At 47.0% G+C, this 19,608-nt stretch overlaps 1 protein-coding gene across 6 annotated transcripts; it reads right to left on the reverse strand.

Annotated features, from left to right (window-relative positions):
• Positions 1-2,355: 2,355 nt before the first annotated feature.
• On the reverse strand, positions 2,356-19,389 carry LOC118637864 (major histocompatibility complex class I-related gene protein). Of its 6 annotated transcripts, none has more exons than XM_036273487.1 (7): positions 19,244-19,267; positions 12,165-12,332; positions 10,836-11,096; positions 9,880-10,155; positions 5,637-5,912; positions 4,960-5,064; positions 2,356-3,245 (listed from the first exon to the last, which is right to left on the reverse strand). In XM_036273487.1, exons 3-7 carry the CDS (start codon positions 10,948-10,950, stop codon positions 3,205-3,207), a joined length of 813 nt encoding a protein of 270 aa, XP_036129380.1. In that variant the 5' UTR covers positions 10,951-11,096; positions 12,165-12,332; positions 19,244-19,267; the 3' UTR covers positions 2,356-3,204. The 6 variants fall into 6 exon arrangements, with proteins under 6 accessions (XP_036129380.1, XP_036129378.1, XP_036129376.1 ...); XM_036273485.1 differs by lacking the exon at positions 19,244-19,267 and adding an exon at positions 12,933-13,248; XM_036273483.1 differs by lacking the exon at positions 12,165-12,332 and having other exon boundaries at positions 19,244-19,382.
• Positions 19,390-19,608: the final 219 nt, after the last annotated feature.

Genomic DNA, 19,608 nt, shown 5'->3' on the forward strand with positions numbered 1-19,608 from the left:
ATTCTCTATTCATGCGACTGTCGTGTTGCTTAGAAAGAAAGAGCTTTTACTCAGTTCAGGTCATAGATTCACCTGAAATCCACACTGATTTCCTCCAAAAGGAAAACAAGCCAAGGCAGCTTCGGCCTGAGGTCGACTGCCTCATTTCATCCTTGGTTTCACTTCCTTTTCCATTCTGGTGGCTTCTTCCCATTTTGGTCTGCAGCCTCTTGTTCCCTGAATTTATTTTCCATTCGAGAAGTTGTTTTCTCAGAAGGTGTTTTTCTTCTCAATTGTTCCCACTCTCTGGCCCTGGTTTGCTTCTTCCGAGGTCTGGCTGCTGCCATGCACTTGCCTCTGACCCAGCCTCCGCTACCAGGGCTGCAGGCCAGCCCGGCCTTCTACCAGGTCCCTCAGCTCCCACTGTCCAGCTGCAGCCGGCTCGGCTCAGAACCTTCTGCTTCCAAACACTCGCACACCAAACCCTGCCAAGGGACAAATGCAGCTGCTCCTGCCTGAGGGCTGAACTCAGGGAAGAAGGGGGAGGGAAAAGCACAATGATCCATCCTCCTTAGAGGGTTTCACATACTCCCAAGGTCATTGATAAGAACTGATGAAATTAGTATTTCAAGAACTTTAATAAAATAAAGACCCAAATGATAATAGAGGGGGGAAAAAATCCAGATTATATAACAGCTCTAAGGGTCTCAAGAATAAAAAGATAGCTATTAGGTATCAAATTTAGGGCCCCCAGGATGACTGAGAATTCATTTCTTAGCACCTTTAGACCTTCTCATAGACCTTTAAGAAAAATGGTGGTTGTATGAACCTCTGAATTCTGTCCTTATCCCTAATGTGTGGGGAGAAGCAGTGTGGTTAGAATGTTTGGGATCCTAATTTCACAGACAAGGCAATAACAAGATAAAGTTATTAAATAATGTTAATGCTGTAGAAACCTTTGAAGAATTCAGACTGGTCCTTGGGGCATTCATCCTGAGCTCTGGAATGTCATATGATCCTGAGTGAGACATTTCCCCTCTATGATTTCAGTTGTAAGATGACACTGTTCTTTTTCACCAGTACATGAGGACTAGCTAATTAAAATACTGTACTGGTTCATTCAAGAAGTATTTACTGGGTTCCTACTACATACATACAAGGCATTGTGAAACAGACTGTGTAATATGACAAAAATTTAAAAATAGATGGCCATAAATAAACTCCATGATAGGATTATGCAAAACCTTTCAGATAATTTTAGCTCTTTGATATACAAACAGGGTGTCCAGTTCTACTGTTTTGGATAAACTGACCTGTTTTTTCCACTACCACCCCTCCCTTCCAAGTTAATTCATTCATCTTAATCTACAACCAATATCCATCTATTTTCTAATGGTATGACCAGAGCTGCCATGTCATGTTTTACTGACTAAGCCATGTCACCCAGCCTGGGTCTGTGTCCACCCAAAGGAAGGAAAAGTTCTCCAATCTGAACAAATGTCCCATATGGGTTAGCTGTGGCTCTGCTCATAACCTCAGATGGTTCACAGGCCAGAGATGGAATAAATGTAAAAGAAGATTTACAACAAAGATACATTTGCTGGCATACATGGTGTTTATCTTCACTTACTCCTGCAAGTGGCCATATTTGGTGCTCTTTTCACTCAGCCAAGCCCACAGTGGGGAAGCTAGAAGAACACTTGCTGGGGAAGGAGACCGCAGTGGAAACACTGGTGAGTTCCCCTCCAGCCACATTACGGCTCCCCATGGCCTGAGTGTTTCTAGAAACTTTATGTCCAGGAGAGTCCAGGGTCCTGGGGTCTGAACTCATTTAACTGACTGAAAAACATCAGCATCTCCCTTCTGGCAGAATATGACCTTCTTACTGAGAATCAAAGATGACAGGCGAACAAGAGGTAAACGATAGAAAAGATTTTAGGGGTACAGTAAGGTGGATCAAGGGAGTGTTAATTCTCACAGTGGGGCTTTTATTTACTCTCAGTGGATGGGGAATAAGTGTGGAGAACAAGCATATGTATAAAGGTGAGTGTGGCCCATCCACAATAAGCCAGTAGAGGAAGGACAGAAGTTAGAATTGAACCCTATTCTGATACACATACTATCACTTTTATATTATATACATATACATATACATATACATATACATATACATATACATATACATATACATATACATCATATACATATACTCCTCACCCAAGGACATTTTTCTATTTATCTCCAGATAGAGTGGGAGGGAGGGAGGGAGAGAGAGAAACATTGATGTGAGAGGGACACATCAACTAGTTGCCTCCTGCACGACCCTGACCAGGGCTGGGGATGAACTGCAACTGAGGTACATGCCATTGACCGGAATTGAACCTGAGACTCTTTGGTCTGCGGGCCCTGGCTCTAACCATTGAGCCAAACCAGCCAGGGAGTATCACTTTTATATTAAAATAGTACACTTGTATCTAGGTATTTGTAGTTCCACTGAAGGTGATCATGTGTCTGAAAATTATTGCTCTTACTCTCCCACAGAAGACAGAAAGAATGAGATCACTTCCTCAGATCCGACCAGGCATAGTTCCAAGATTCCAAGCTACCAGGCAGAGATGCCATAAAAATGGACACTGGCTTTCTCTCAGGCAGGGAAATACGTAAAACGATCTGGCGATTCACAGCCCATCAGAGAAACTCACTGGCTGCTTTTCCAGGGTGGTCCAACGTTGTCTCTAGGGTCACAGTCATAGCACCCATGATCAAAGCTCTTGCATGATACATTCTCATGAGGGAAGAAAAAGGCCACTTTATGACGTAGTGAGGTGCCCTTCACTGATGCTATTCAAGTGGAGGCTGAATGCTCAAGTCAAAGGCGCTGGAGAAGACATATCCGGCCCTCTCATGGAAGGTTCCTTCCAGCTCTGAGATTCTCTAATTTACTTGTAAATCATCGTTGACAGATGGGATATAGGGTAGTGCTGTGTCATGTGACAAGCTATATTTAGATCCAAATGTGATAAATGAGTCCATCAAAAGAGCTTGAAAGCTGACAGTCTTTTTGGAGCCAAAGAACAAAGAAAACGTTGTGGCTCCCATCCTTCCGGCGTAAAAGCTCAATCCTGTAATATCCATGCCTGTTGTGGGTGTACCGGACTTGAGTCCACAGGGGACAGAGGTGACCATGGTTCCCAGGGGAAAGACAACTGGAACAGCTATCCTCAATCATTGAGCTGGTGCAGGAAGGTAGATGACTTCATTTTTCTCTGAAAGAAAGACTTTTTAGTCAGATACGTGCATTTTCCCTTATAGCTCAAAAAAATTATGCAATGGTAAGCAAAATCTGAGAAGCTGGCATTGACATTTTTAGCCTGCTTTGTCAAGATTCTCTTAGTATTCGACACATTTTAACTCAAATTCACTAATTCCACAAGATAAAAAGCAAGAATTCACAGTGTGTCATTCTTGAGACAGGTGTGTCATTGTAAAAAAAATATATATATATATATATATATATGTATATATATATATATATTTTTTTTGCTTCAGTAACTCTCATTTATTGAATTGGGATTAGTGCAGTACTTTGTAAAGAAAACATCAGAATGACCCACTACTCTCTGAGTTGATTTTCTAGTAATGGGATAGTTTATACATTGATATAATAACATGCTTTTTTTTTCCCCTCCAGCTGGTGTGGCTCAGTGGTTGAGCGTCGACCCATGCACCAAGAGGTCGCTGGTTCGATTCCCAGTCAGGGCACAGGCCCCAGTTGTGGGCCCGATCCCCAGTGAGGGGCATGCAGGAGGTGGCCAATCAATGTTCTGTCTCATCAATGTTTCTATTGCTCTCTCCCTCTCCCTTCTTCTCTAAAATCAATAAAGAGAAAAAAAAAAACTTATAACATGCTTTTTACCATATCACTTGAATTGGGGTTGAAGTTTGTGGTTATGAACAACACCAAACTCCTGGCCCACACTGGGTTCAAACCCATAAATCGGGTCTCATCAATATTATGCTGTGATCAACTTGAGCATCTACTGAAGCCGGGGGATGCGGGGGAAGGAGGGAGATGACCTTACAAGACAGCAGAGATCATTTCTGTCTTTTGCATTGCTACATCCCAGCATCCAGTACAGTGCCTGGAACATAGCAGGTATTTAATACATATATACGGAGTGAATGAAAGGTCTCCCCAAGGCATCAAGAGCCTATATCCCTCCCATTTCTCTTTCCCCTTTTCTTTCCCCTGAGTCCCATTTTCCAAAGGTATCTATCTACTCTTCAACATTTCGTGTGTTGAAAGAGGAATTTATTTATTTTTAAAAAATATGTTTTTATTGATTTTTTAGAGAGAGAAGGGAGAGAGAAATAGAAACATCAATGTGAGAAAGAAACATCAATCGGCTGCCTCCTGCACAACCCTACTGGGGATTGAGGCCACAACCCAGGCATGTGCCCTGACCAGGAATCAAACTGGGACCTCTCAGTCCACAGGGCGATGCTCAATCTACTGAGCCACACCAGCTGGGCTAAAAGATGAATTTAGAAGGAAAAGGACTTTCATATAATTGGGTCAGAAAATGTTGGTCAAAATGAGAAAACTCACTGATGTCTCGAAACAAAGGACAAAACAAAAAGTTAATAGTAAATAATGATAAGGATATAGTTTAGAAAAAGACAAATCAAGATCATTGTATCTTCTCTGCCACACCTTCTAGGAGAACAGTTCATGGGGACGGAAGTCCTCCTCTGTTGACATCAGCATCACCTACGTACCAAACCACTCTCTTCGCGGGCGTTATCTACGTGTGTGTTACCCATGTGGTGGAAGAGGGGTTCCAGGTCCTGCTGTGGTCACAGAGTGGGGCCCAACTAATTCCTAAATGGACAGTAGAATGGCAGGTGCAGAAAATAAAGCTTGTGGAGCTGTACGAGTGACCATCGCAACCCCCATGGCCCCTTCCACGTGCCTCTCACCTCGGGGCCTTCTTCTGCCAGCCAGGAAGCCAACTCCAGCCAGGGCAATGGCAAGGACAATGGACCCAGAGACAGCTTTTACCACCAGAAGGATAGTTCCCGAATCTGAAAGCAAGCACATGAGGAAAGTCTACAAGCCTTCCTCCCCTTCTGTACTAACTCTTGGGCACTTCTGTCCCTGTGACCATCAGGAAGCCCAACACCATTTCCCTTACTCTCGCTTCCCACGTCACAGCTCCGTTCAGGGAAATAATCTAAAACAGGGGTACAGGAGTTCTCGGGGGTCTGAATGCCCCAGGGGGCTTCAAGACCCTTGCAGGGAGCGCAAGAGGCCCACATCGTGATTTGCCTTTTCTCTCGCCTGTGCAATGGGGCTTTCCAGAGGCTGTATCACACGGGACGCCACCTTTGCTCTGAAAATGAATGAAATACGTGCTTGTGTTCTCGGGAGTTTAAATTGAAAAACTTTTTAATATAGTAAATAGCGATATAGATGATCTACATAAATGAAGCTCTTTGGGATCCTCAGTCATTTTTAAGAGCATTCAGCAATCCTGCCCTGAGACCAACAGGTGAGACCTTTGATTTAAAGGACCCATTCCAATGCACGCAGTGACCCAGGCTTGCTGCTCTCCCCCCTTCCTGTCTCACACCCTGAAAGCACACCCTGTCCTTACCCTGAGGGACCTGAAAAACCATGTGGACGTCACAGTGCTCCACGTGACAGGAGTAAAGGTCACTGCTCTGAGGATCCAGCTCCAAGGATATCCATGTCTGATAGGTCCCATCCCCACTGGGAAGAATGTCTCCCAAATCCATTTCCTGGATCATTTCTTCTCCGTTTTTCATCCAGATCATGGAAATTTCTGGGGGGTAAAAGCCATGAGCTCTGCAGAAAAGGGTTGTAATCCCTGGCAAGGTTTCTTTGTGATATACTCTGACCAATGGAGGCTCTAGGAAAGAGAAGGTAAAGTTGAATAGAAATATCATATATATATTGAGCATACAATGTTAGAACTTGGCACCTGGGTTTCCCAATTTGTTTTCTTCACTGCGGGAAACATCTAAAACCAAGAAGGACCTGGAACCCAGGTTTACCAACAACAGATTTATGGTATACTTCCTGCTAGGGCGGTGTGCTCAGGAATACTGAATGTGGAGTTGTGCCGTGTAGCGGAGCTGCACGGTTTGCATGTGACCGTGCATGACAAGTAGTTCAGCGAGTCTGGAGATTAGAACTCCGTGCTCCTTTTTCTCAGTCCTGTACTAGTCAAAGATATCACAGTCAGCTCAGCTCAGCTTCGGCTCTGAACTGCCTTCGTACTCAGCTGATACCTTGGCGATTGCTGTGGTCTGTATGTTAGTGTCCCTCCCCCAAATTCATATGTTGAAATCCTAACCCCCAAAGATGATGCTATTAGGAAGTGGGGCTTTTGGGAGGTGCTTAAGTCATGAGGGTAGGACGCTAAAAATGGGATTACTTTTTTATGAAAGAGGCTCCCAGCTCTAATCCCTCGTCCCCTTCCACCATATGAGGACATAGCAAGAAGTCAGCAGTCTGAAACCTGGGACAGGGTCTCATCTGACCCTGTGGGCACCCTGATCCTGAACTTCCAGCCTCCAGAACTGTGGGAAATAAATGTCTGTTGTTTGGAAGTGACCCAGTCTGTGCTGTTTTGTTATAGCAGCCCAAATGGACTAAGACACAACCATGCAACACAAACATGCAACAGATCACGTCATGGTTATGCCCTCAGAGGGGCTATGGAAATTCATATCATGGAGAGATGACAAAGAACTGTCCACTTGTGGTCTTGCTTCCTCTTGACCATGCTGCTCATTTTCCATATGGTGCTGTCCTTAGCGTTTCCTGCTGACACTGAGTCACACCAAGACCTGAGCCACACAGAGCCCAACGCCATCCCCGGAGGGGCTGCTTCCTGCTCATCTCTACTCACTTCCTCACCCCACCGCGCTACCTGCCACCCGGATACAGGGAGGAGCCTTCGCCTCCACAATACCTTCCTCTTCTGTTTCCTGTAGGAGAAACGATGGGGCTTTCCAACATTAACAAGGTAACCTAAACACCACCAAGAGAGACTCTGCTTGTTGACAGTACCTAAGAAATGATCACAGATCCTTTTCTAGGAGTGGGTTCTGACCAAAGGGTTGAGACCCCATTAGGACACCCACAGTAGAGAGCGAGGAGGCTTAGAGGGGGCGTAGGTACACTGAAGTTAGACTTCCCACATTCTTCTCACACAAACCAGGTGCCCAAGCTCCCCCCACCCCCGTTTTTCCAACGGGTATTAGCCTTCAAATCCCAGTTAAACTCTGTCGGCCGGCTCCTAGCGCTGGCGCACCGAGATCAGCAGGCTGAGCAGCTGGGTGTTCTCTGCTACCCAAGGCTCCGCTGCTAATCAAGGCAGGGGGGTGGGGGCTCCCGTGGCCCCTCTTCAGATCTGGCTGGTCTCGGCCTAAAGTGCCTCATGGTTCAGGGTCTCCCATAACCCCTGGCTGGCCTTCGACTTCAGCCAGAGCCTGAGCTGTCAGACATTCCTCAGTCTGGCCACAGTAACATTTAACGCGTAAACAGACCCGCAGTGTACAGAGTTTCATACACATTATTTCACAGCGATCTCTGTGAGGCGGGCACGTTGCACCTACTAATTTTACTCAGGGTTGTTGCTTTGCTGGCTTAGCATCTATTAGCCCCGTTTTTCTGATAACAAGAAGCCCTTCTCCTGAACACACTACTTGTATTGGAAAAGTAGTCCATGGCACCCTAGCTCATGATTCTTTTCAGAGGTACCAATCTCAACCCTGCCACCCAAACATAACCCGAACGGTGTGCCCTGCTTATTCTCTCTTCGCTGGCTCCCAGCTCTAATCGCAGACCTTCTGTGCCCTGCTCTGCCCCAGGGGACAGTGCTCATCAGGCTGGGCTCCAGGGTTCCCGCGCCCCCAGCTCCCTGTTGGGTCGGGCCTCTGGGAGGACTACCCTTCGCAAGATCGGAGAACTAGAGGAGAGAAAGGCTTGTCCACAGGTGCCCAGCCACTGCAGTCTGCCAGTGACCGTGGTCCTCCACAGCCACAGCTCTTGCTAGAAGGTTCTCCCAGGGTACCAGCCCTTGCTGGGCTCTGGTAATGACAGCCCCTCCTCTTTCGCCTTCAGATCTAAGGGGTGTAATGGCTTCCCTCTGCTGCAAGTCTCGGGGTATTTCACTATCCCTTCCCAGTGTCCCCAGCCCTGACTGTTCCTCTGTAAATAATCTCTTTCTTGACTTCCACTCAGTTAAACATCTTGGATGTGCCATTTAGTTCTTGTTGACTCTGTCACCCACAGTCAGTCTTAGAAACTTATCTGATGGGCACAGTGATTAGAGCAAGGGGGGGGGGGGCACGTGACCCCACTGAGGCCAACCAGAGTCCTCCTGTGATTAAAAATGTTTGCAGCCCTGGCCGGTTTGGTTCAGCGGTTGGAGCGTCGGTACAGAGAGACCCAGGTTCGGTTCCCACTAAGGGCACGTACCTCAGTTGCAGTTTGTCCCTGGTCCTGGTTGGTCGTGCGGGTGGCAGCCACTTGATGTGTCCCTTTCACATTGATGTTTTTCTCTCTCTCTCTCTTCCTCTCTCTCCCTATCACTCTATCTGAACAAAAAAAATGGAAAAATGTCCTCGGGTGAGGATAAAAAAAAAAAAAAGTTTGCAGCCTTGGCCGGTTTGGCTCAGCAGTTGGAGCATTGGTACAGAGAGACCCGGGTTCGGTTCCCGCTAAGGGCACGTACCTCGGTTGCAGTTTGTCCCTGGCCCTGGTTGGTCGTGCGGGTGGCAGCCATTCGATGTGTCCCTTTCACGTCGATGTTTCTCTCTCTCTCTCTCTTCCTCTTTCTCCCTCCTGCTCTATCTGAACAAAAAATGGAAGAATGTTCTTGGGTGAGGATAAAAAACAAAATGTTTGCAACTAGAGCCAGGAGAAAGAAGCCCATCCTCCCAGAATGGCGACACTGTGAGGACGAGCTTTGTGTTGGCTGCACATCCTCCTCTCGGAGAAAACCATTCAAAGCTTGGTTTCAAGTCCTCAGGTCCCCACACTGCCCTGATTCCTGCCTGTCCAATGGCCTTCCACTCTGTGCTCAGGCCAGTCACAGTGGGGCTCTGTCAACCACAGCCGTGACATTGAGACAGCTATTCAGCTATGAGCGGGAGAGTTGAAGCTTGAACCCCAGTTATCGCCTCCAGAGCAGAGGCTCCTGGGAAGATGGTCCATATTCAGAGCTGGGGCCCAGGTGCCTCCTGAGGGCCCACCACGGCTCCGGAAACGCCCCACTAAGGACCACCCCCGTAGTAAAGGCACACTGTGCCCAGCAGTTTCCTGTAGCATCATAGACATAATTCACTTTCAACACAATTATAAGTGAAAAGTTCCATAGTAACTAAAAGTTGACCAACTAAATCCAATTGTTAATGTGTAAAAGGAGTTTTTCACTGAAAGAAATCTTATCATAAATCCTTTAGAAAAGCAAAGACCCTCTGTCTGTCTTCTTTGTAAGTCCAGATTGTCACTCATACTGGTGTCGGGGGACCCTTAGTTACCACACGACTTGTAAGAACTGCCCCCCTGCCCAAAGTATTTCCGACTTATCATTGACAAGACGGAAGAACCGGTGTCACTGGATCTCCACCAAAGGAGGTGTCCCCGGAGGTACTCCACTTTCTCGAGGGGAATTGCTGAATCTCATCAAGATGCTGGTAAGAAAGTAACTAGGGACAGTCAGTGTTCACAGGAAGTCATCATGATGGTCTGACTAACAAGATGGATTTCAGAATAGGGGGTGAATATAACCTGGAGTAGAGGAAATTATGTATAAAACCAAGTGTCCTGGGGGTGCGGGGCAAGGTGTTCTCCTTTCCTTTTACCTGTTCTTTGCAGGGTATCTTTCCCATACTCCAGGAATCTCTTCAACCAGGCAATACATTCTTCTTCCAGCCAGTTCTTCTGGTACTGCAGCTCATGCAGGTTGGCCTCCCATGCCCTCTTGATGATGTGAGCCACACTACCTATAGCTGTCCAGGACAGCGTGTCCTTATCGAAGATAATGAAATCCTCTCCGTCGTATGCATACTGCAGGAACCCCGTGGTGCTTCCATCCTCCAGCAACTCACAGCCAATCATCCTCTGGTACGTGTGAAACCCTGGAACACACCGGCCAGAGAGGGGTTTGCACAGTGGCATGGAGGTGGGCGCCCAGGTGATGTGACCGGGGGCGTGGCTAGGAGCACCCTCCACCCCAGGACAGCACCCTACAGGTCCACCATGGCATGACTGTCACCAGGAGGTTCCTGTGACATAATCTCATCGATCAACAGATATTTGCGGCGTACCTACTGTGTGCCGAAGGAACATGATTATTCCTGCCTTGGGGAATTATAGGGTAACTCCTATAATGGGAATGATTGATTGATCCATTTTATAGTGCAGTGGAGGAGGGAGAATATGCAAGAGCCAGAAATATCCCTGGAAAAGTTAATGTCATAAGTCACGATGCATAAGTGAACAACTCACGAAGCCTGGCCACCAGAAAATGACACGGAATGGCCGCATCTAGATGGAAAGGAGACGGTACAGGTGGCAAGCCTGAGTGATATTGGGATAGGGATATGGGGAGCAAAGGACAAAGGGCTCCTGAGGGTGACAGCCAACTGGGAAGATGCACAGGGCAGATGGCAGGCACTGAACCCCATCAACCAAATTGTCCAGGCTTTGCCAAAAGTCGCCGAGAGGGCAACTTGGCAGAAGCTCACACACGCTGTCCGCCCAGGGACCTCTGGGCCAGGGTGGGGACCAGGGAGGGGACGCAATCGGCTGCACTCACCTGAGTGATTGTAGTGCCGCTGCAGCCGCTCCAGCTCCACCCGGAAGGCCTGCTGCCAGCCCCGCAGCAGCTGCGTGTACCGCTCCCAGTGATCCGGCTCCAGGTGCTCCGCCATCCACGGCGCGCGCGGCTCCTTCCGCCGCGAGCCGCTGTCGTATGTGGTGATGGGATGGGAGTCCACATACCCCACTGAAATGAATTCAGGGATCCCATAGCTGGGATCTGAAACGCCCAGGCGGAAATATCTCAGAGAATGAGTCCCTGGGAGGGAGGCAGAAAGGAAGCTATTTAGAGTCACAGGCCATCCAGACGCATAAGCTGCGGTCCCCTCAATCCCCGCACAGCGCTCCACGCTCAGCTGCGCCCACTCCTCCCTGGCACTCGGATCTTGTGCTGTGGCCCTTGTCAGTGCAGGGCACCTTGGGTGGGTGTCAGGCTCCCGTTCCCCAGGCTGACTACCACCTAATGATGCTCATGCCTTCCTCTTAATTTATAAATATATATTTAAGAAAAACAAAATGTTAACAATCAGCTCACAAAATGGTTGGGTCAGCTTTGTGCATGCAGTCTGCCTCTATTTTTCTTTTCTCTGAAACTACTTCTGAAAGAATCAATAACGTGCAGACTATCTGTTGGAACCGACCACCCGGAGTCCAGGGTACCCTAACCTTAACCACTAGGGAGACAGGATTCCCAGGGGCTGACCTACCCTGCTGGAGGCGCTGACTGTACCAGTCTGTAAGAGCATAACTTTTCTCCCCTTTCTCCTTGCCCCTCTAGCTGGGGCGGGGCAGCTAGTTAGGGTTCCGAGTGGACCCCCAGTCCCCTGAGCACCTCCCTAGAGGAGGTGTCCTGTATGTCAGCTGCAGCTCTGAGTAAGATGGAGGCTGTTCTTCTCCAGGCTTGGGCAGAGCACAAGGGCCCCCAAGGGCCCTCTGCATTGCTTTGACCCTTTACCTCCCCCCTTTCCCTTCTTGTGGGGGCGGGGCAGAGTAGGAGGCAACACAGTGGAAGTCTCTGAGGTTGGGCATCTCATCACAAAGATGCTGGTTCTTATGACATGAGCCAGGGATGGAAGCAGAAGTACAAGTTCTATCCCCAAACCAATATCCCCACGTTCTGCCTTCTCTCCTATCATCCTGCTTACCTCCTACCCACTGCGTTCGGTCCTAAAACACTTAAGCACTGGCACTTAGCTCTCTTCCTTGGCATGTGGCAGGAACTTCCTAAGTATTTGTGACTTAGATCAGTGACAAAACATTTTATTTCTGTTTTGAAATAAGGAAATATACAGAAATGGACGTGAATCTCTTTTAACCTGGAACTTACACTTTAAAAAGTACTTTTATAAAGCGCAGGCTGGTGAATGGGGAGCAGAGTGAAATCTAATTTACATGGAGTCTGCAAAAGGTGGGTGTGCTCGAATCTGTCACTGGCTTTGAAACAGTTCTATTCCTCCACATCTGGAAAGGTTTTGTGGCTCTGCAGATAACGCAACTGTTTAAAGGTGGAGGCAAAAGGAAGAACAGGTCGTGAACATTCGTGCTCACACTAATTGTATCCGTCTGTGTATTCAGCAAACGTGAGGGCCCCTCTGTGCCAGGTTCTGTGCTAGGCCCTGAGCACACCACACACAAAACAGATACAATGTCTGCCCTTATGGAGCCTACACTCTAATGTGGGGGAAGGGAGCAGACAATACAAAAATAAATGAAATATAAAATGTCTTTTAATAAGTATAATGGAGTCCAGCCGGTGTGGTTCAGTGGTTGAGCATCAACCCATGCGCCAAGAGGTCACTGGTTCGATTCCTGGTCAGGGCACATGCCCAGGTTGTGGGCCAAATCTTCAGTGGGGGGCATGCAGGAAGCGGCCAATTGATGTTCTCTCTCATCGATGTTTCTATCTCTCTCTCCTTCTCCCTTCCTCTCTCTCTAAAATCAATAAAGGAATAAAAAAATCTTTTAATTAAAAAAAGTAAGTATAATGGAGGGGAAAAGCTGCAAAGAGGACTAAGCAATACAATTTTAAACCACAGTGGTTAGGGGAGGCCTCCTCAAGGTGACTTCTGTAGGGAATGAAGAGCTAGGCAGATACCTGGGCACAGCAGTCCAGGCAGGGGGCGCTGTGCAAAGGTCCTGAGGGAAGGACCTGCCCGGCATGTTCAGAGAAGAGCAAGAAGGCTGTGGCTGGAGCTGAGGCAGTAAGGGGGAAAGAAAGAGGTAGGAATTGCTTCCACAGTTATTCATAGGAAAACAACAACAACACAGAAATCAAATTCCAGGCACAGAATGGGAGAGGAGAAGGAAGCAGGAATTTGAAAAGAGAATGTGTTACTGAGCTAAGTTGCATTAGTATAGAACTTCCCTTGGAATCTGGGGTTCCATTTATGACATCTGGGTCTGCATGCCTAGTAAATGCCAACAAGTACAAAGAAAAAGGTTTTGTCATCTTGGGGCATTACTGTTCAATGGGAGAATTTTTTCTGAGTATCACTGACATCATCACCACACACAGTATTTACAATTTTTGTCATTTCTCTTTCGTATAAAAAATATTATTTCCTAAAACTCTATTATCCAGAATTTACAAGAGGAAATAGGAGAAATATGGTCTGTTGACAATGCTGTCCAAGTCCAGTGTACTGTCCTTTTCTCCACCCTCATCTCGAAACCAGGTCTAGTTCCTGGTTTCGCAGCAGCCCGCCACCTGCCAGCCTGCTCTGCCCCTAGAGGCTGGCCTCCATCTGTCGGTCATCTGCCTGTCCACCCCTCGTGCAGCTCGGCCTGGCCCCGCTCCAGGACATCGCCGCCCTCCCTTTCCTTTGCCGAGGGCCCAGCTACCCATCTGGCGTGTCCACAGGTACAAGTCATGCTTACTCCTCAGCTGGGCTTCCAAAATGTGACCTCGGCTGTGATGGGTGGTTGGTGGACAGATGTTAAATCAGTGACTCAGAACAGAAGAGATCGGGGAAGTCTTTTCTCTCACAGTACATTAGACCTTGTGATCATCTGTATCCTATGGATATATTATCCAGACGATCAGATTTCTAGTAGAACTAAGAAGGCTGAATCATTTGAAAAGACCTACATTTGATCATTTTTGATCTACTAAAATGACAATTTCATATGACTCAACCTAAGAATCTTCTGATTCTTTCTTCTTGCTCCAATAATTTGAAATTAGGTTTCTCTCTTCCTTTTGGTGAACTATCAGCATCAACTCACTTATTGAGCTGAAAGTTACAATGTAGAATGTGGCCTTCTGTTCGGGCCAGTCAAGCTGCTTCTTCTCCAAGGGCATTTGCTGCAGGTCCCGATAGCCTCTGACAGACGCTGCTGGAAAGCCCAGGCAACACAGCCAAAGGGCTCTTGACCAGACATAGTGTTGCTTAGGATCTTAAATTATGTTCCTTTAACCTATAGATTAACTGGTTAGGCCATTTTTACAAAAGGCTGTGAAAATGTCTGGTTAAAAAATAATTGATAGTGTTTTCAGGTATTCATCCACGGGGGCAATCTTTATTGAGTATGTACCATGTGCAAGGAATTGTGAGGCAATGTCAGGAAGAGAAAAACGAATCAGACAGCAGTTCTTCCCCCAGAAACTCACAGTACTATAGGAGGACTAAAGCATGTAACATAAATTGATACAGTGCGGTGACACGTGGCAGCAAGCCGTACATGCCACGAACAAGGTACTGACTGTGCTCAGAGAGAGCCTGCTCTCCTGTGAAGCAATCCTGAAATGCTCCAAGGAGGAGGTGACAATCCTTCTATGAAGTTGGGCCCTCAATGAGCTACGGAGGGCCGAGGGCCACAGCATCTGAATCATAACCGTGACAACTGCAGTTATGTATTGAGTACATTCCATGTGTTAGATACTAGGCTAAGCCTTTGATAAACATGAGTTTCCTTTACTCTTCACAGCAACCCTTTTCCCCTTTTTTTTTTTTTATCCTCACCCGAGCGGGAGGGAGAGAGAGGAACAGACAGAGAGAGAGAGAAACATCGACGTGAAAGGAACACATCGAGTGGCTGCCACCCGCACTACCGATCAGGGCCGGGGACAAACTGCAACCGAGGTACATGCCCTTAGCGGGAACCGAACCCGGGTCTCTCTGTACCGACGCTCCAACCGCTGAGCCAAACCGGCCAGGGCCACAGCAACCCTTTGAGATAGGTTTTAAAATTCCAATTTCAGTAGGTTCAGAGAGAGGAAGAAAACAGCCCAAGATCATCCTTAGAATCCATACGTGCAGGAGCCAGGATTCACTCTCTGAGCGCTCAAACTGGAAGCCCCTCTGCCTTAGACACCCAAATTGTCCTAAGGCAGGGGCACTTCCCCAGCCCAGACTGCTTCAGGCTCCCCACTCCATCACCATTGCTCTCTCCCGCCCCCTTGTGTCAAGGATGACTCACTGTCACTGATTTATTTCCCAGTCCCTGGAGGCTCAGGCTTGACCTTCCTACAACTGGCTGTGGGCCCTGATTGGATAACCAGGTCAACAAAGTCCCTATTATTTGTTGGCCCTCCCAAGCAGCCTTATGCCTTAATACAGTCAAAATGATTATAATTTCTGGGAACTACTCTTTGGAATTTCAGGCATCTCGGGAATGAGGGGGAGAAGTAGATGGTGATATTTTTAGTTAAGAGGACCCTTGGACACTTCTCAAACCAAGCATGCAGTGCTGTGGATGGTTCTATGGGGCAGCAAGAATTCATCTAACTACAGGAACTTACTGAGGGCCCCAAAGTGCTGAATGTGACAGGCTGACTTTTTAGCTCCTCTTTTGAGGCTACCCTTTTGGAGGTTACCCATGTCTCCTTTTGTATAAGTTTTATTCTTTTCTGAATTTCCAGTAGGCACAGCCCTAGTGCTAGGGATGCAGCAATGGACACAGCAAAGTCCCAACCCGATGGGCTAATTTCTAGAAGGCAGTGATGAAAAATAAAGCAGAGAAAGAGATAGAGTGTGACGAGGGCTGATCTCTTAGCTAGAAGGACCAGGAAAGTCCTTTCTGAGAAGGCGGCATCTGAGCACAGATGTGAATGCAGTGCGGAAGTGAGCCATGGGAGAACCTTCCGGGCAGGACAGTAAGCCCAAGTCCTCGAGGAGGTTGTGTTTGAGGAGCAGCAAGGACACCACTGTAGGACCACAAAGGACATCAGAGAAGAAATAAATGAATGAGCTCAGGTGTTTTTTGTTTTACTTTTCTCAGTACTCTCTCTATACAATGATGACCATATGTTTCATATTTCCCAGAAGAATTCCAGTTTTGTGAATTTCATTCTGTTTAAATGATTCATTGAAGTCATAACAAAATGTGATTTGATACGTTGTATTCTTGAAAGGGTTTTGATAATAAATATAAATTTGGGTGTCAGAAAAAAATGTCCTTTGTCATCTGTCTCAATTTGAGTTTCATAAAGCAAGTGTTTAAAGAGCCACATGCTTGATCTTTAACCTAGGCCCCCTTCCTCCAGTTCTTGGAACTCCTCTGGAGTAAGAGGGTGGTTGAGGTCAATGGATTTTAGTGAAAATAGATATTTCAACTAATCAGAAAAAAAAAAATCTACAAATTACTTGAATTTCTCGTATTTAGATAGATTCCATGTCAACGAAGAAGAAGAGGGCCTTAGGGGAGTAAAACGTTGTCTTGGAGAAATTTCTACTGCATGTACCTTGGCAACAGCTCCATGGAAACAGACTGAAGGCTTATAAAGTCTATAGCAAATGCCCATATTTTCTCATGTTAACTCTTTGAACTCAAGGTCATATCTAAACAGATAATCTGTAAGGTTGTGTTTTGTACACTAGCTTGGTTGTCAATTTAGGGGTCTTATCCAGCATTAGTCTTTTTTTTTTTTTTTTTAATTTTTTTCTTTATTGATTTTAGAGAGAGAGGAAGGAAGAAGGAGAGAGAGAAACATCAATGAAAGAGAACATCAATTGGCCATCCCCTGCATGCCCCCCACTGGGGATTTGTGCCCTGACCAGGAATCGAACCAGCGACCTCTTGGTGCATGGGTCGATGCTCAACCACTGAGCCACACCGGTCAGGCATCAGTCTTTATCTTTGAAGGACGCCATCATTCATGAGGCAAATTGATATAGCAGGTTGATACATCCATAGAATTATAAATAATATCAAGAGACTGACCTTGGTTATTTCAATATGAAACACAAACCACATATGGCTATGCAAGAGAGATTCTGTGCATGCCCTATGCACCCACCCACATCACCAGGTCACAGTTGCACACGGGCTGAAGGGAACAACAAGATGAGCTATAAAGCATGAAACATCATTTTTTCCCATAGAAATTCTGCAACTACTATAGTAAACCAGAGTTGCAAATGTGCAGTCATTATTGCTGCCCAAGTTCTCTATGGCTCACAGTCAGATAACTTCAATTTCTTAGGGACATTACCTTTGAACATAAATTCACTCAGGAGGCATTAAGTGCCTATTGGTCACTAGGTAGTGCCGGGGAAATGAAGAAAAAAATGAAGAGAATTCTCCTTGGCTTTAAAGAGAGCCTTGAAGGAAAGGTCTTTGTAATTAGGAAATTAAAAAAACTGTGAATGGGAGCTATGGGAGTGAGTACACAGGAAGGAGCAGTCTACTTACTGCAGGCTATGGAGTCAATGAAAACAACACACTGGAAGTGATCATTGGAGTTATCTTGACACTTCCTGGAGTTGTGCCCCTAAATGCTCCCTGCATTTCCATGTCTAGAAGCTCCTACTGAGGGCCAGCATTAGGCACATGTATCAAGTAGACCAAGTCTTTTTTTTTTTTTTTAACCCTGGCTCCCTTCCCTGCCAGCATCCCTCCATGTTCAAGAACTCTCAGTCAGGGTCCTGGCAGGTAACAGCCTATGCTCCAGATGAGTTTCATGAAGAGACCTTAAGAAAGGACTCCTTCTATGTGGTATGGGCAAGGTTAAGGAAAAAAATGAGAGATAATGAGGCCCAGAAGCTAGCAATGATGGGATTGCTAGAGTTGCAAAGATAAGAGTAGCAAATTGTGTTGCTGAAGCCCAGTGGGAGCTGGAACCATATGAAGAAGGGGCTATTCAGGGAAAGCTAGACTGCAGGGGGACACTATTGCAGAGGGACACAGCTACCAACAGAGACATTACAGAAACAGGGGAAAGGAGGAGGTGAAATATCCCAGCCTCTCTTTCCTCCTTGCTTTGTGTCTCCTGTTGGGTGGAAATCAGCCTGCAAGAGAGACTGGGTGATACAGTCTGCAGGAGTCATCCTTCAGGGCACAAGATGAGACAGAGAAGGATGACGTCTAGGAGTTAAAAGGAGAATAACCGGCACAAAGTAGACCCTCCCTACTCTTTATAGATGACTGGTTTTATCTCACATTCCACACATTATCAAAGTGCCTATGTCCGCATCCAGAGGCGCGGTGACATTGTCGTGAAGCCCTGGCCACTGTGTATGTCAGACTGTTCATTACATGAGCTGGGTCAACTTCTCTGGGCCGAGTTTTCTTAGCCTGGATTGGTGAGACCATCACATGAAAGATTATGATTAGGGGATACTGTGGTCATATTATTGGAGAGCTATTTAAGGATCAAATGCAGGTAATATACAAGCTTTTTACCTCCTGGAAATATCACCCTTTCCTTCCTTCCTCTTTCCATCAATCTGTCTCTGACCCTCACTCCCAATCTTTCCCATTTCTGATTTAAATGGTGGGATTTTTCTGGATTCGATTTCTGTAGAAGCAGAAATGTCTATGCCTGTCTTGTTCAGCGTCGTAGCCTCCAAAGTTCCTGGCACGTAGTGGGCCATCAACCAACATTTGTGTAATTAGTACACAGACGACGTGAAAGAGTCCTTCGGGTCCTCCCATGAGTCACCGCGCGATGGGGCTGAGTCAGGGAGCCGGTCCCCAGGAAGGGGAGCCACTTAGGGCAGAGAAGCCTGCTGCTTCCAGCCCATGGGCCTTCTCAAGTATTGGGGGTAACTGTTTCCCCAGTTACATGGGCCCCTAAACCGTGAAAAACTCCTCGGCTCGGCTGACATCTCTCACACCCAGTAACCAGGTCCAGAACCACAGTTTTTCTTTCTGGGATCTTTTGTCACAGGTGGAGCTTGTGGCAAGGAAGAAAACCGTAAATAAACCTGAACAATGAATCCGCTCCGCCGCTCGAGGCCTGTGCGACGCGGAGGAGCAGCAGAAGTCAAAGAAGGGGTCTGGGCGGAAAGAGGGGGCTCTGCCCGGAAGGAAAGTGAGGACGTCACCAGGGGGTCTTTCCAGACGCCGGAAAACTGTTCCCGGAGCAGCGCTCCGCCGGGTCCGGGGCGGGGAGGCGCCTTCCCGGTCACCTGCGGCGTCAGGAAGACAAGCTGTCCCCCTGCGGCTGAGAGCCGGGATACTCACGGGCAACGCTGTGCTCCACCGTACAGACAATAAGGAGGGGTAACAGGAGCACCATCAGCCCTCCGAAAGGCCTTTCTTTCAGATCCTTTGAACCAAAACACCGACAAGTCCCTGTGGACCTTACAAGAACCTAAACTCCACCCAGTCCTCGGTGATTTAGCGACTGCCTGCCGCTCACGGCCCTCTCCCAATAAAAACAGGGGAAGTATGCAGTGTCAGCAGTTGCTAGGTAGGAGAGAAACAGCTCCCCAGTGTTTTTAACCCTTTGGGTTTCAGGCACTGTTTGATCCTTTGGGTGTGCCTTTCTAGATCCTGTTCCCAAACTTTTAGAATTATTATTAAAGTATTTTTCAATTACATTTGAC

Source organism: Molossus molossus, unplaced genomic scaffold, assembly GCF_014108415.1.
Source record: "Molossus molossus isolate mMolMol1 unplaced genomic scaffold, mMolMol1.p scaffold_m16_p_20, whole genome shotgun sequence".
In the NCBI taxonomy this organism is placed as follows: Eukaryota; Metazoa; Chordata; class Mammalia; order Chiroptera; family Molossidae; genus Molossus; species Molossus molossus.